This window comes from Mus pahari, chromosome 14 (genome assembly GCF_900095145.1).
Source record: "Mus pahari chromosome 14, PAHARI_EIJ_v1.1, whole genome shotgun sequence".
Classification (NCBI taxonomy): Eukaryota; Metazoa; Chordata; class Mammalia; order Rodentia; family Muridae; genus Mus; species Mus pahari.
This window is the reverse complement of record NC_034603.1, coordinates 37,998,682-38,010,279: the sequence shown is the minus strand read 5'-3', so window position 1 is coordinate 38,010,279 and position 11,598 is coordinate 37,998,682. Positions and strand designations below refer to the sequence as shown.

At 47.9% G+C, this 11,598-nt stretch overlaps 1 protein-coding gene across 2 annotated transcripts; it reads right to left on the bottom strand.

The window, feature by feature from the left end:
* Positions 1 to 2,350: 2,350 nt before the first annotated feature.
* On the bottom strand, positions 2,351 to 6,583 carry LOC110332416 (C-type lectin domain family 10 member A). Of its 2 annotated transcripts, none has more exons than XM_021213643.2 (10): positions 6,485 to 6,583; positions 5,129 to 5,315; positions 4,429 to 4,542; positions 3,918 to 4,013; positions 3,763 to 3,834; positions 3,613 to 3,684; positions 3,312 to 3,398; positions 3,057 to 3,208; positions 2,874 to 2,980; positions 2,351 to 2,722 (listed from the first exon to the last, which is right to left on the bottom strand). In XM_021213643.2, the coding sequence occupies exons 2-10, from the start codon at positions 5,187 to 5,189 to the stop codon at positions 2,572 to 2,574; spliced, it is 912 nt and encodes a 303-aa protein (XP_021069302.1). In that variant the 5' UTR covers positions 5,190 to 5,315; positions 6,485 to 6,583; the 3' UTR covers positions 2,351 to 2,571. The 2 variants fall into 2 exon arrangements, with proteins under 2 accessions (XP_021069302.1, XP_021069303.1); XM_021213644.2 differs by having other exon boundaries at positions 4,429 to 4,539.
* Positions 6,584 to 11,598: the final 5,015 nt, after the last annotated feature.

Below are 11,598 nucleotides of genomic sequence, written 5' to 3'. Positions count from 1 at the left end.
CCACGAGTGGAAAGACCACCGTGGGTGGGTGAGAAGAGTACAGGGCGGGTGGGCCTGGGAGGGAAGAGAGGGATGGGGGAGTGCAAACAAAAACACGTCTCCTTTGAAGATTCCATAATGAGGTCGGATACTATGTATGCTAATTAAAAAGAACTTTAATTCCAAACACAGAGAAAGCAGTGCTTTCTCTCCCATAGTGTTAGCGTCTCTGGGCTATTTGCTCATGGGATGCGCTACCAGTCTCTGAATACAGTGTCTGCTGGGTATGAGGGTGCCACACAGCAGTAAGTTAGGTTCAAGGACTTCTGAAGCACGGACGCTGATTGGCTCAGTGCGTAGGGTTATTACCACAAGTAGGCAGTCAGAGACAACCACCCTCTTTGAGCACGGAGACTCCAGAACCAAGTAGCCTGTCCAAGCTCCCACACCTGCACAGGACAAAATAACCAGGCCTTCCGATTCTCTTCTCACAATGCTGCTGGACACCCAAAGCTTTTGGATGCAACCAGTGCTCCTAACTCACAGTAACCAAACAACTCAGAATCTTCAAGTTTTTTTTTAATTTAAAAATTTAAATGTTTTAGTCTTTATTTTACATGTGTGTATGTTTTGCCTGTTTGTTATGTCTATGTACCATGTGCATGCAGTGCCTACAGCGCCCAGAAGAGGGCGTTGGATCTCTTGGAAAGGGAGTTCCAGATGGCTGTGAGCTGCTCTGTGTGTGGATGCTGGGAATTGAATCTGGGTTCTCTGGAAGAGCAGCGAATGTTCTTAAATTCTGGGTCATCTCTCCAGCCCCAATATTTTTTTTCTTAATTATTACATCAGATACAATTTTAGCAAAGTAGTAGAATGTTAAATCAACACACAAAATCAAGTAGTCTTTCTATGTGCCAATGGCAGACATGCAGAGAAAGAAATCAGGGGGAAATCCATTGATCTCTTCAAATGAAAAAACAAAAACAAAAACAAAAACAAAACAAAACAAACAAACAAAAAACAGGTCCAAGAGATGACTGTTTAGAGCACCTGCTAATCTTGTGGAAGACCAGTTTTCCATGCCCTGCACCCATGTGGCAGTTACCTATAGTTCCAGTCCCAGGGGATCTGGCACCCTCTTCTGGCCTCTATGTGAACTACATATACATGATGCAAAGACATAATAAGCAGGCACTTGCCTACCCCACAGTAATACAACAGCCTATTAGATAACCCCAGGAACAAACATGGGACTACATGATATTAAAAAGCATCTATAGGAGCTGGAGAGGTAGCAGCATTTAAGGATGTGAATTCTTCTTCAGAAGACCTGAGTTCAGTTCCCACCACCCACATAAGGCAGCTCCATCTCCTAGTGATCCACCCTCTCCTGAGCTCCACAGGCACCAGCGCTCAGATTCACATACATGATTTAGGAACAACAACAACAATGTATGAAATGAGCCAGGCATGGAAGTACACATTTTTGAGGCAGAGGCAGGTAGATATCTATGAACTCAAGGCCAGCTTGATCTACAGTGAGTTCTAGGTCATCCAGGGCTATGAAGATACCATGAAAATAAAATAAGTCTGAAAAATGGGTTTCAAACAATGTATTCTTAACTTTGCCTATAAACCCTTTAGAGGCATGGAGAAGTACTGAAATCTCAGTCAGAACAGTATGAGTGTGAGTGTTTGTGTGTGTGTGTGTGTGTGTGTGTGTAGATCAGAGGACAGCATGCATGACTTGGTTCTCTCCTTTCACCATGTGGGTGCCAGGGTTCACACTCAGGTCTTCAGGCTTGGCAGCAGGCCCCTTTGCCTACTGAGCAGTCATACCAATCCAGGACACAGTTCTTACAAGTGACATCTCCACCATCTTCTTCCAGTGATTTGAACATGGAACGACAACTCTCGGCTTTTCCTTTTCCCACAACGATTTACAAAGGCTCCTCTTTAGTTTTGAGATGGCGTCTCACTGTGTAGCCCTAGCTGGCCTGGAACTTACTGTGTAGCCCAGCCTGGCGATGGTCCCTCTGCCTCTGCCTTCAGGGGGTGAAATTACAAGCATGAGGACCATTACCTAGCTCCACACTTTTTGTAACAATGTGATAACAGACACCCCCCCCCCCGCACCATTACTGAACACAAAGCTCTCAGGAACTCAAGCAGAGCTTTGATAAACGTGTCTTCTGTAAATCTTTTGGGGACACTACCCTCTCACATTTTGAATTTGCTTTTACTCAAAGAGGATAAATGTTAGATTGTGGGCTATATAGTTTTTCATCTTATTACCCATTTTGATTAAGAATAAAACAAGGCAAAATCAACAATAAGTATTTAATTTTTGTTACATTCAAAAGTTGCCTACTATAAGCTGCACACTGTACAAAATATCACAGATTTCAACACCTCATTCTTCCAAACACAGCACTACCCAGCTCAAACACAATCCTTTCTTCTTGCCTTAAAATTCTTGGGGGAGGGGGGAAGTCCCCAACAATATTGAGACCAGGTAGGAGGATTCCAAACTCCAGGCTTAAGCAGCTGAAATCACTCAAGAAATAAATTACTTGGCGAGAGCTCCGAGCTCTACTTGGCCAACTTCATCTCGCAGATCCAGCGGAAGGTTCTTTGGCAGGCATTATCATTCCAGGGACCACCTGTAGTGATATGGGCGCAGTCCTCACCTCCTCCCAGTCCGTGTCCATACCAGTTATCTGGCTGCTCTGGGGCCCAGTTCCTATGAACAAACACAGATGTCGGCTTCCAGAAACCAGGCTCTAAGCCATATCCCCAGATTCTACCACCTACCCCAGGGCCAGAGCCTTGAAGGAAGAGGTAGTCCCAGGCAAAGGCCACTAGAGCAGGGCAAATGTACAGCACACACTCACTTAAAGCCTTTCTCAAAGTCGGTCCCATCTACCCATCGCCAGGGCCCGTTTTGGTCCGTTAGGCCGATCCAACTAACCACATTGGCTAAGCGATTCTGTAGAAAATTCTAAAGAAAGAAAAAGGCATGATTATCTCTCCCTCAGACCAGAGAGCCTCCCAGAAATAGCCCACCCTGGCATCACCTGCTCCTCCAGGGAGTTGACCACCACCAGGTGAGAATTCTCCAGCCTGCAGTACTTGTCGGCTTCAGGCCACGACTTCTCAGACTCAGAGAACCAATAGCAGCTGCCTTCATGCTCCGTCCAGTGAAGCGGGCAGCAGGCCATTTCCGAGCCTATGAAAAGCAAAGCAAGGATGGAGAGCAGAGGCAATGCCTGTCGAGTCCTCGCCTCCCAGGAACTAGCGCAAACCACCTCCATCACCCTTCTCATTCTCACCGTTGTTCTTGAGGTTGGCCAGCTGGCACGTCAGGGTCTTCAAGTCCTTCCTCAGCTGTTGCACACGCTCGGTTAAATCAGACAGATCTGGGACACACAGACAGAAGTGAAAATAGCGCTCTGGCTGTGGCACCTGCTTGGGAGTTCCTGGTGCTCAGATGGTCTGCACAAGGCTAAGTCTGGGCACTGCTCCACACACTGCGCATGCTCACACCTCCTGCCAATGCCCAGTCTGGGCCCTTCTCCACACACCGCGTATGCTCACACCTCCTGCCAGGGCACAGGGGAACCTCAGCCTCACCTGTTTTGAGAGCCTGCTCCCTCTTCTCCACTGTGCTCTCCAGAGAAGTCACCTTCTGGCTCAAGCCTCGGCCTGGAAGAGGACAGCTCAGCAAAGGAACTCGCTTTCACCCACACCCTTCTGCACACTCTCGAGACCAGGGCCTCTCACCTGCCTGCAGTTCCTGCCTGTGATCCTCCACATCCACTTTCAGAGAACTGATCCCTTTTTCGAAGCTGCCAGCTGCAGAGCAAGGAACCGGAGCTCAGGACTGTCCTCNCTACCCCNCCCACTGCAGCCCAGAACCCCGTGAGAGCCCAGCTCACCTCTGGAGTCCAGGGACTGGAGTTCAGCCTTTATCTTGGAGGTGGTGTTGTCTAAAGTGGCTCTCAGGGTGCCCAGGTCCCTCCTTAACTGGGAATCTGATGCGGACGACAGGACGATCAGAACCCAGGTTTCTCGGGTTCCCCCTGAGCCAGCACTAGGCAGGGCTCTTGCACACAGAGTGACAACTCTGCCTCACAGAGACCCAGTGGGTAGGCACTGTTGTTACCCTACACTGCACACGCATAAACCGAGGCTGAGGAGGTGAGGTGAGGTGATTGTAGAACCCAACAAAGTACCAGGTGACAGGGCCGGCAGCTGTCTGACCATGGGGCCTCTGTGTCCCCACCACTGCTCTCATCTCACTCAAGTCACTGTCCCTTGCGCTCCTTAAGCTTGTCCTTGCGGTGGCCCTAACTGCTGTCCATCTGGACTCTCTGTGCCAATCACTGCCCTGGTTCTCTCCTCCACCCTGCCCACACACCCTGTGGTTCCTCTCTCCCTGCGACCCACTTTGGGATCCAATCACGGAGATGACCACCAGCAGCAGGAGGCTGAGGCCCAGGGAGAACAGGAGGAGGTGGGTCCAAGAGAGGATGCGCCACAGGAAGGACTGAGGAGGAGCTGCTGAAAGAGAAGGGGATGTCACGACTCAGGATCCAGACTGTAAGAGGCAGAAGGGGGAAGAACAGGGCTACAGGAGAGGGACAGTGAAGGCTTGTCACTGCAAGGGTACGGGCATAGCTAGAAAGTTATATAGCACCAGGTACCCGGGCATTTGACACCTCTAAAGCATTGGAAGTCTACAGTCTGTTGGGCCTCTCACAGATTGGAGGATGTGTTTAACACCCAATCAGAAACAGGCACATGGTAAGGTCTTGTAATAGGAGCCTGTGGGGGAGAAACGGGGAGCACCCAGATAGGGGCCGGCAGGTCCCTAACAGGTTCACACATGTCTGCAGGATCAAATAAATGAGCTCCCTCCAACCCCAGCTCCCTGCATTGCACACCCCTACAGAGCCCAGGAAAAAGAATCCCTGAGGTCTTCATTGACCCTGTCTTCCTGAGGACCTTGGATCCTCTTCACAATGGGCCCTCAGTCCTGAGTCCAGCGTCCATCAGACTCAAGCACTCAGCTCTGCCCAGGGGACACACACATACAGATTGGGGACAAGTGAAGACGCTGGGCCAGGAGTATTGGCTCTGCTCTCACCTTTACCAAGCTCTTGGGTTTTCTCCTCGCTCCTCGAGTTCTGGAGGTTTTCGTATATCATTGTCACACTTGAACAAACACGGGCCTCTGGGGCTGTCTGAAGGGAAACTGAGACACCAGGATCCAGACAGATCCAGAGCTGGGACCAAGGAGAGTGCTAGAAGCTTTACTGAGGCAAAGCCTGGAACTGAAGTCAGATATGTCATGTGAGAGCAAGAATGAGAAGACCTAGAGAGGGCTGGGCAGACGGCTCAGTGGTAAAGAGCATTTGTTGCTCTTCGGTTTTCAGTATCTACCTGGTAGCTCACAACCATCCATTATAGCTTACTCTATTTCCAGGAGCCACAATACCCTCTTTTTACCTCTGTGGACAACAGGCACACACGAGCACACATGTACACACAAGCAAAACTCTCACACACATTAAATAAATAAATGATTAAAATTGAAAAATGATTTAGCGTGGTGGTAGAGCACTTGCCTACAAGGACAAGGACCCGGGTTCAGTCCTCAGCTCCAGGGGGGGAAAGGAAGGAAGGCAGGAAGGAAGGAAGAAAGGAAGGAAGGCGGAGGAAAAGAAGAAGGCGGGGGCTGGTGAGATGGCTCAACGGTTAAGAGCACTGACTGCTCTTCCGAAGGTCCTGAGTTCAAATCCCAGCAACCACATGGTGGCTCACAACCATCCGTAACAAGATCTAACGCCCTCTTCCAGAGTGTCTGAAAGACAGCTACTGTGTACTTACATATAATAAATAAATAAATAAATCTTTAAAAAAAAAAAAAAGAAAAGAAGAAGGCAAAATAAAAAAATTTTAAAAGGAGCTAGCTTACAATTGAATTAGAAATGGGGTCAGGATTGGGCGTAGTACAGTTCAGTTGAGTTTATAATTTGGAGGTAATAGCAAAAGCTGAACTTATTGCTATTGTTAGGTCTGCTATGGGCCAGGTCTTGAGACTGTGCCCTTCCTGGGACTTACACCTACACTCAGGACCCAGGGGAGGACCTGGGCCTGAGCTTGCAGTGAATCTGCAAGCAGAATAGGGTTCAATTTGATTTTCAATCAGGGCTGATTCGAACCCCCAAACTGGATTTGGAGGCTAACGCTGAGATTAGAGTTGGGCTGGACTAAGAGGAAGGTTGTTGGCTGCAGTGGATCCGAAACTGGGGCTGCATCTGGGTCTTTGTCTCCCTTGGGATCGAGGCACCCATAATCCAATCCAGGGAAATTAAATCCCACACTCTCCTCCTGTATCTCTTCCCACTTAGGTCATCCAAGCCCAACGTCCTCCCTCTCTGTGAAGCGTCTTGCAAGGTCCCTGCCCCACTGGTCTCCCTGGCAACCCCAGCCCAGTTACCGGGTGTGAAGTCTTGGCTTCCCTGTGCAGCAGTGAGCAGAGGCAGGAACTCAGTCAGAGTGGAGAACTTTATCCCGGAGGGTTGGTGTGGGAGGGACCAAGCAGAAGCCACTAGTACACATGACAGAGTCTTGCTGGGTTTTGTGCCCAGTGGTCTGTATTTTGGGACATCCAATTTCAAGTCTTGCCCGTAAATAACACTGAGCGGATGGTGATTGGTGAAGAGGCTGTGGGGTGGAGCTGGGTTTGGGACTAACTCTGCAATTGTCCTCAAGGGTGTGCCTTCTCCCACTCCTCTTTCTGGGACCTCTTGTGACTTCCTCATTTAAAGAGTGTTGGGGTGAGGGATTGACCAGAAAGAACAGCTTGCTGTTTTATCTTACGCCCTGCATCTTCATTTACTTCCTGCTTATTTATTTCCAAGAATCATCCATATCTCATCATTAACTCTCAAGCACATTCCTATCATGAGTCCTCAGCAGCTGACTATGATTAACCAATTAGCTATCGAGGCCTCCTTCGCTCTGTTTCAGATGGGCATCAGGAGTTGGCCTGGGCCCCAGCTCAAATCCTGAACTACGGGTTGGTGTTTCTGGGTCCTAGGGGGCTGACTTAGGCCTTGGGGTGCTCAGATTGGAGGGGATTGTTGCTCTGGGATTTGATTGCAAATGCCTGGCACCCATGGGCTTGTGTAATCCTGAGCTCCTAGAAGCAGGAGTGAGTGCGGGCTCATGTCACTGATCTCAAGCCTCAGGTGTGGAGACCCTTGGCCCGTGGGGCTTAGCAGCTCCGTGCGACTCTTGCTGTGACCATGGCTCGCATGCAGGCTCCTACCTTGGTATTTCACAGCCTTTCCTGCAATGAGATGTCCTTTTCTTACCTGCACCACCTCTGCCTCCTGCCACCCTTACCTGGTCACTCTTTGGAATAACTTAACTGTCCTCTGGCCCCTGCCGTGGCGCTGTCTCCCCCTCACGTTGTCAGCGCAGCCTGCTTTACTGTCAATGAATATCAAGAGCAATCAAAGAAAAGGACACTGGGTGAAACCTTTAACTGGGCGTATGTTTGCAACATCAGGGGATTCCCACTAGGGTTTCTTCTCGATAACTAGAAGAGTGAGCCAGAAAGCGGGAACAGCAAAGGCGGTCTTGCCAATCACATGTTCCTTATTGCCAACAGCAGGCTGGATTTCTGAGTCAGCTGTGGACGTGTTCTACCACTGTTAGGGTGAAAATGGCTGCTAGGGTTCACGGGGGCTTAAGATGACAAGAAACGTGGCACAAGCTCTTTGAGTCTTGCTTGCCTCAATAACTGGAGTTGACAAATGGCTTCCGATTGGCTGATCATCCTCCCCTCGTGGTAGCCTGGGTATCAGAGAGGTTCATACCTGTCACTGTCACTTAAGAAGTTAAATTGTCAGAGCCCTCGACACCTCAGCTCACTGAAAGGTAAACATTCCAAAAGATTGCTACAATGAAAGCCAGTCGCTAGCATGCAGCCCTTCCCTATGTTAAACAATTCAGTTCCTACAAGTAACGTAGGTGAGTGGTGTTTGGGTAATGGACCAGGGATTAGAGCATTTTGTGATGTATCCTAAGCCAAGAGGCTCATGAGGACAGACAGAAGCCAACCCCAATGCCGCCTGCCATCTCTGCCTGGCTCTCTGAGCACGTTCCGTCTTCAGAACATGTTTCCAATTCATTCTTCCAGCCCTGCCACTTCCCTGAAGAGGCTGTCTTGAACCTGTGCACACATCCCTTTTAAACGAAGGGCTGGTGGGGCTGTGTTCTGGATCTTGCTTGTTAAGTTAAAGGCAGAGCAGAGAGTTCCCTCCATACCAAGTGTGCTTTAGTTGCCCCTTGTCTTATTTCATCATGTGGGCAGCCATTTATCTATTGAATATTTTCTTGATGTTCAACATGTAGGTTGTTTCCAATTTGGATCTGCTCCTGCTTTTGTTAGTGTTCTGATTAGCATGTTGTCAATCAAAGATCAACACTACACTTGGAATTTGCAATGTCCTCCCTGGGCCTTGTGTTAGAGCCTTGGTCCCCAACTTGGTGATACAGGGGAACAGACAGTGGAATATCCAAGAGGTGAAGTCCAGCAAGATAGCTTCTGGACATGGAAGATGGGAGGACGGGTGGAGTGGGGAACAGAGTCATGCCCTCTAAGAGGGATTATGGGAACTCGACCCCTTTCCCTTCCTGGTCCTTAGATGAGGGTTTTGGGTTTTGGTTTGGTTTTTCAAGACAGAAGTTTCTTTGTGTAGCCTTAACTGTCCCAGAATTTGCTCTGTAGACAAGTCTACCCTCAAACTCTGAGGTCCACCTGCCTCTGCCTCCCAAGTGCTGAGATAACAGGTGTTCAATGCCAGCACCAGGCTGTAGGGGAGGGATTTTTGTCTGTCATACCACCCTGCCATGGTGATGTGTCTCGCCACAGACCTGAAGCATTGAGGCCTGTCAATCAGGGGCAGAATCGTCTAGAAGTGTGAGTTAAAAACACAATATCACACGAGCAAAACTAAAGCCTTCTGTCCTCGTGAGCTCTTCTTGCCCAGGCATTTGTTTAAGTGAAAGAAAACTGACCAGCGCAGCTAGGAAGACAACACTGACACTGAGTCTTGGCTGTAAGCTGCTTATTATCAAGTATACCCGGAAGGGTGTGGAAGAGGGCGCAAGGCTGAGGGAGACCAGATACAGTTTTAGCTGTCCATTTGGAGATCTTGGAGGATTCGTTCAACATTTCCATGCAAACTGTCAGGCATTGGGGCACGGGGGCGGGGAGGCAGCAGGCTTATAGAGATAAGATTTTAAAACCCCCAGGGACAGACTAAATAATGCTTTTTAACTCTAAATTTTCTTAAGGTTGGTGAAAAAGGAACAACAGCAGGTAAGAGATGCTGGGTTATTGAAAAAAAAAAAAAAAAGAGGGACTCGGCCAACCAATAGACTACAAGGATGTAATGACATCAGAGTGGAAACCTGCAATAGAGCTAAGATGGGGATGTAGTTATGCTTATGTATTTACAGGGAATGAAAAGCTTTAGTTACAGTGTGGCTTAGGCCTAATGACTGACCCTGCTTCTAACATAGAGGAAACAGCAGATCCTGTAGGGGAAACAGGGTTAGCATGTTGCTTAAGGAGATTGGCAACATGGCAGTTACTGCAGCTGGGAGGTACCCTGCCTTGCTCCCAGGCGGGGTTTTTCAGTTTTGCTTTATATAGTTTTCATGTATACTATTTTGAAAAAGTTTAATGGGGAACCTGACGACTCTCTTCTGTTCGAGAAGACTGTAGAGTTGGCTTTGCATTTAGAGAGTCTGTGGATAGAGGCAGAAGTGCTTGGAGAACAAGGGCCACTAGGAGGAGAAGAAAGTTCTGGCTTGGAGAATGAGACCAGGAATGTACCGCATGATGAAAGCAAGCTAGGCTGGAAGGTAAACTGCCACCCAGCCCTGCTTCTAGGGACCTGAAAGAGAAGGCAATGGCACAGGCACATCAGGTTAAGGTGCAGCCAAGTGCATCGCCAGAGAATTTGCTTGGGCCTACACAGGCACTGTCAGCCTTCCCAGTCTTGTGCAGCTAACAATGGTGGGCAGGCATATAATGAATTGACCTAGAGTCTAATACAAATGTCATATTTAAACCATTTTAAAGAAGCTATAGTATCTTATGGTCTACATTCTTCATTTGTCAAAGAGATGCTAAATAACTTGGCTACACAGCATAGGGTGATCCCTCAAGATTGGAAGGGATTGGTGTCAGCTGTATTAGAAGCTGAACAACAATTACAGTGCTTGTTGTGGTGGAGGCACAAAGCCACAAAACTAGCACAACATAATTTAGCGAGGGCAATGAATGTTACTAAAGACCAACTGCTAGGAGAAGGGTGTTACGCTGGCTTACAAAAACAAATCAGATCTGATGATGGTGTAACCGAACAATGTCCTGTTACCACTTTAAGAGCTTGGGATTTAGTTGGGGAACCTGGGATAAAGCTTCACAGAATTCTTACAGAGGTTGAGCTCAGCTGTGAATAGAGCTATAACAGACCCTGAAACCAGACGATCATTGATAGAAATATTGGCCTTTGAAAATGCAAACACTGGGTGTAAGAGAACAATCAGACTATCGAAAGCATGTGGAGCCCTTATAGATGAATGGAGACAATTGCTATTGGTTCTCAGGAGTATAATGTCAATACCATAGGGCAAATCATAGCTAGAAACATCAGGAATCAAAATGCTTGATGTTTTAATTGTGGTGAATTTGATCATTTCCAAAGAAATTGTGAGGCTAAAAGATCCAGAACTCAAAATAACAGGTGCGATGACTCTAGAGAATATGGCAATCATAGGAGAGAGCTAGCAGGTTCTGGTGGCTGTGAGCCACAAAGGCTTCCAGGGTACTGTAGCCATGGTGGAAAGGGCAAACATTGGTCAATGGACTGCTGGTTTAAGAGAGACATAAGAGCTAATCTCTTGCTGTTGGGAAACAAAACGAGGGGTGTGTCAGCTCAAGGCTCCACAGCAAACAATAGGAGCCGGTTTCCTTTGGTCAGTCAGGAGCTACCAAGCAGGCAAGATAATCAAAATTAGATATTTCTGATCTTATGCATGCTACAGAAGGAAGTGCAGCTTTGGATCTGGCCACAGATATCCCTCTTACATTATCCCCAAAAGTTGAATGTTACAAGTTAACCACTGGTGTGTAGGGTCCCCTACCTTCAGGGACAGTGGGAATTATCTTGGGAAGAAGTGGGTTAACTTCTCAAGGATTTATACTGTATCTAGGTATAGTAGATGGGGATAGCAAGGAAGAAATAAAAATCATGGCACATGTGAAGAAGGAGATGAAAATCGATGCAGAGGATAGAATTGCTCAATTGATGTTTCCTTACATCAAGGGCAAGGCTGCTCCAGTAGAAAGAACAGGAGCTTTTGCGTATACTGGAAAACGTGTGTTCTGGCAAACAGTGGTTAATGATCAGAAACCCAATTAATGGTACAAATGAGTGGGGTTGACATAGAAGGTTGGATACAAGAGCTGATGTTAGTATACTTTCCAAAAAGTCTCGGAATCCAGATTGACTACTGCAGAAGGTTTAC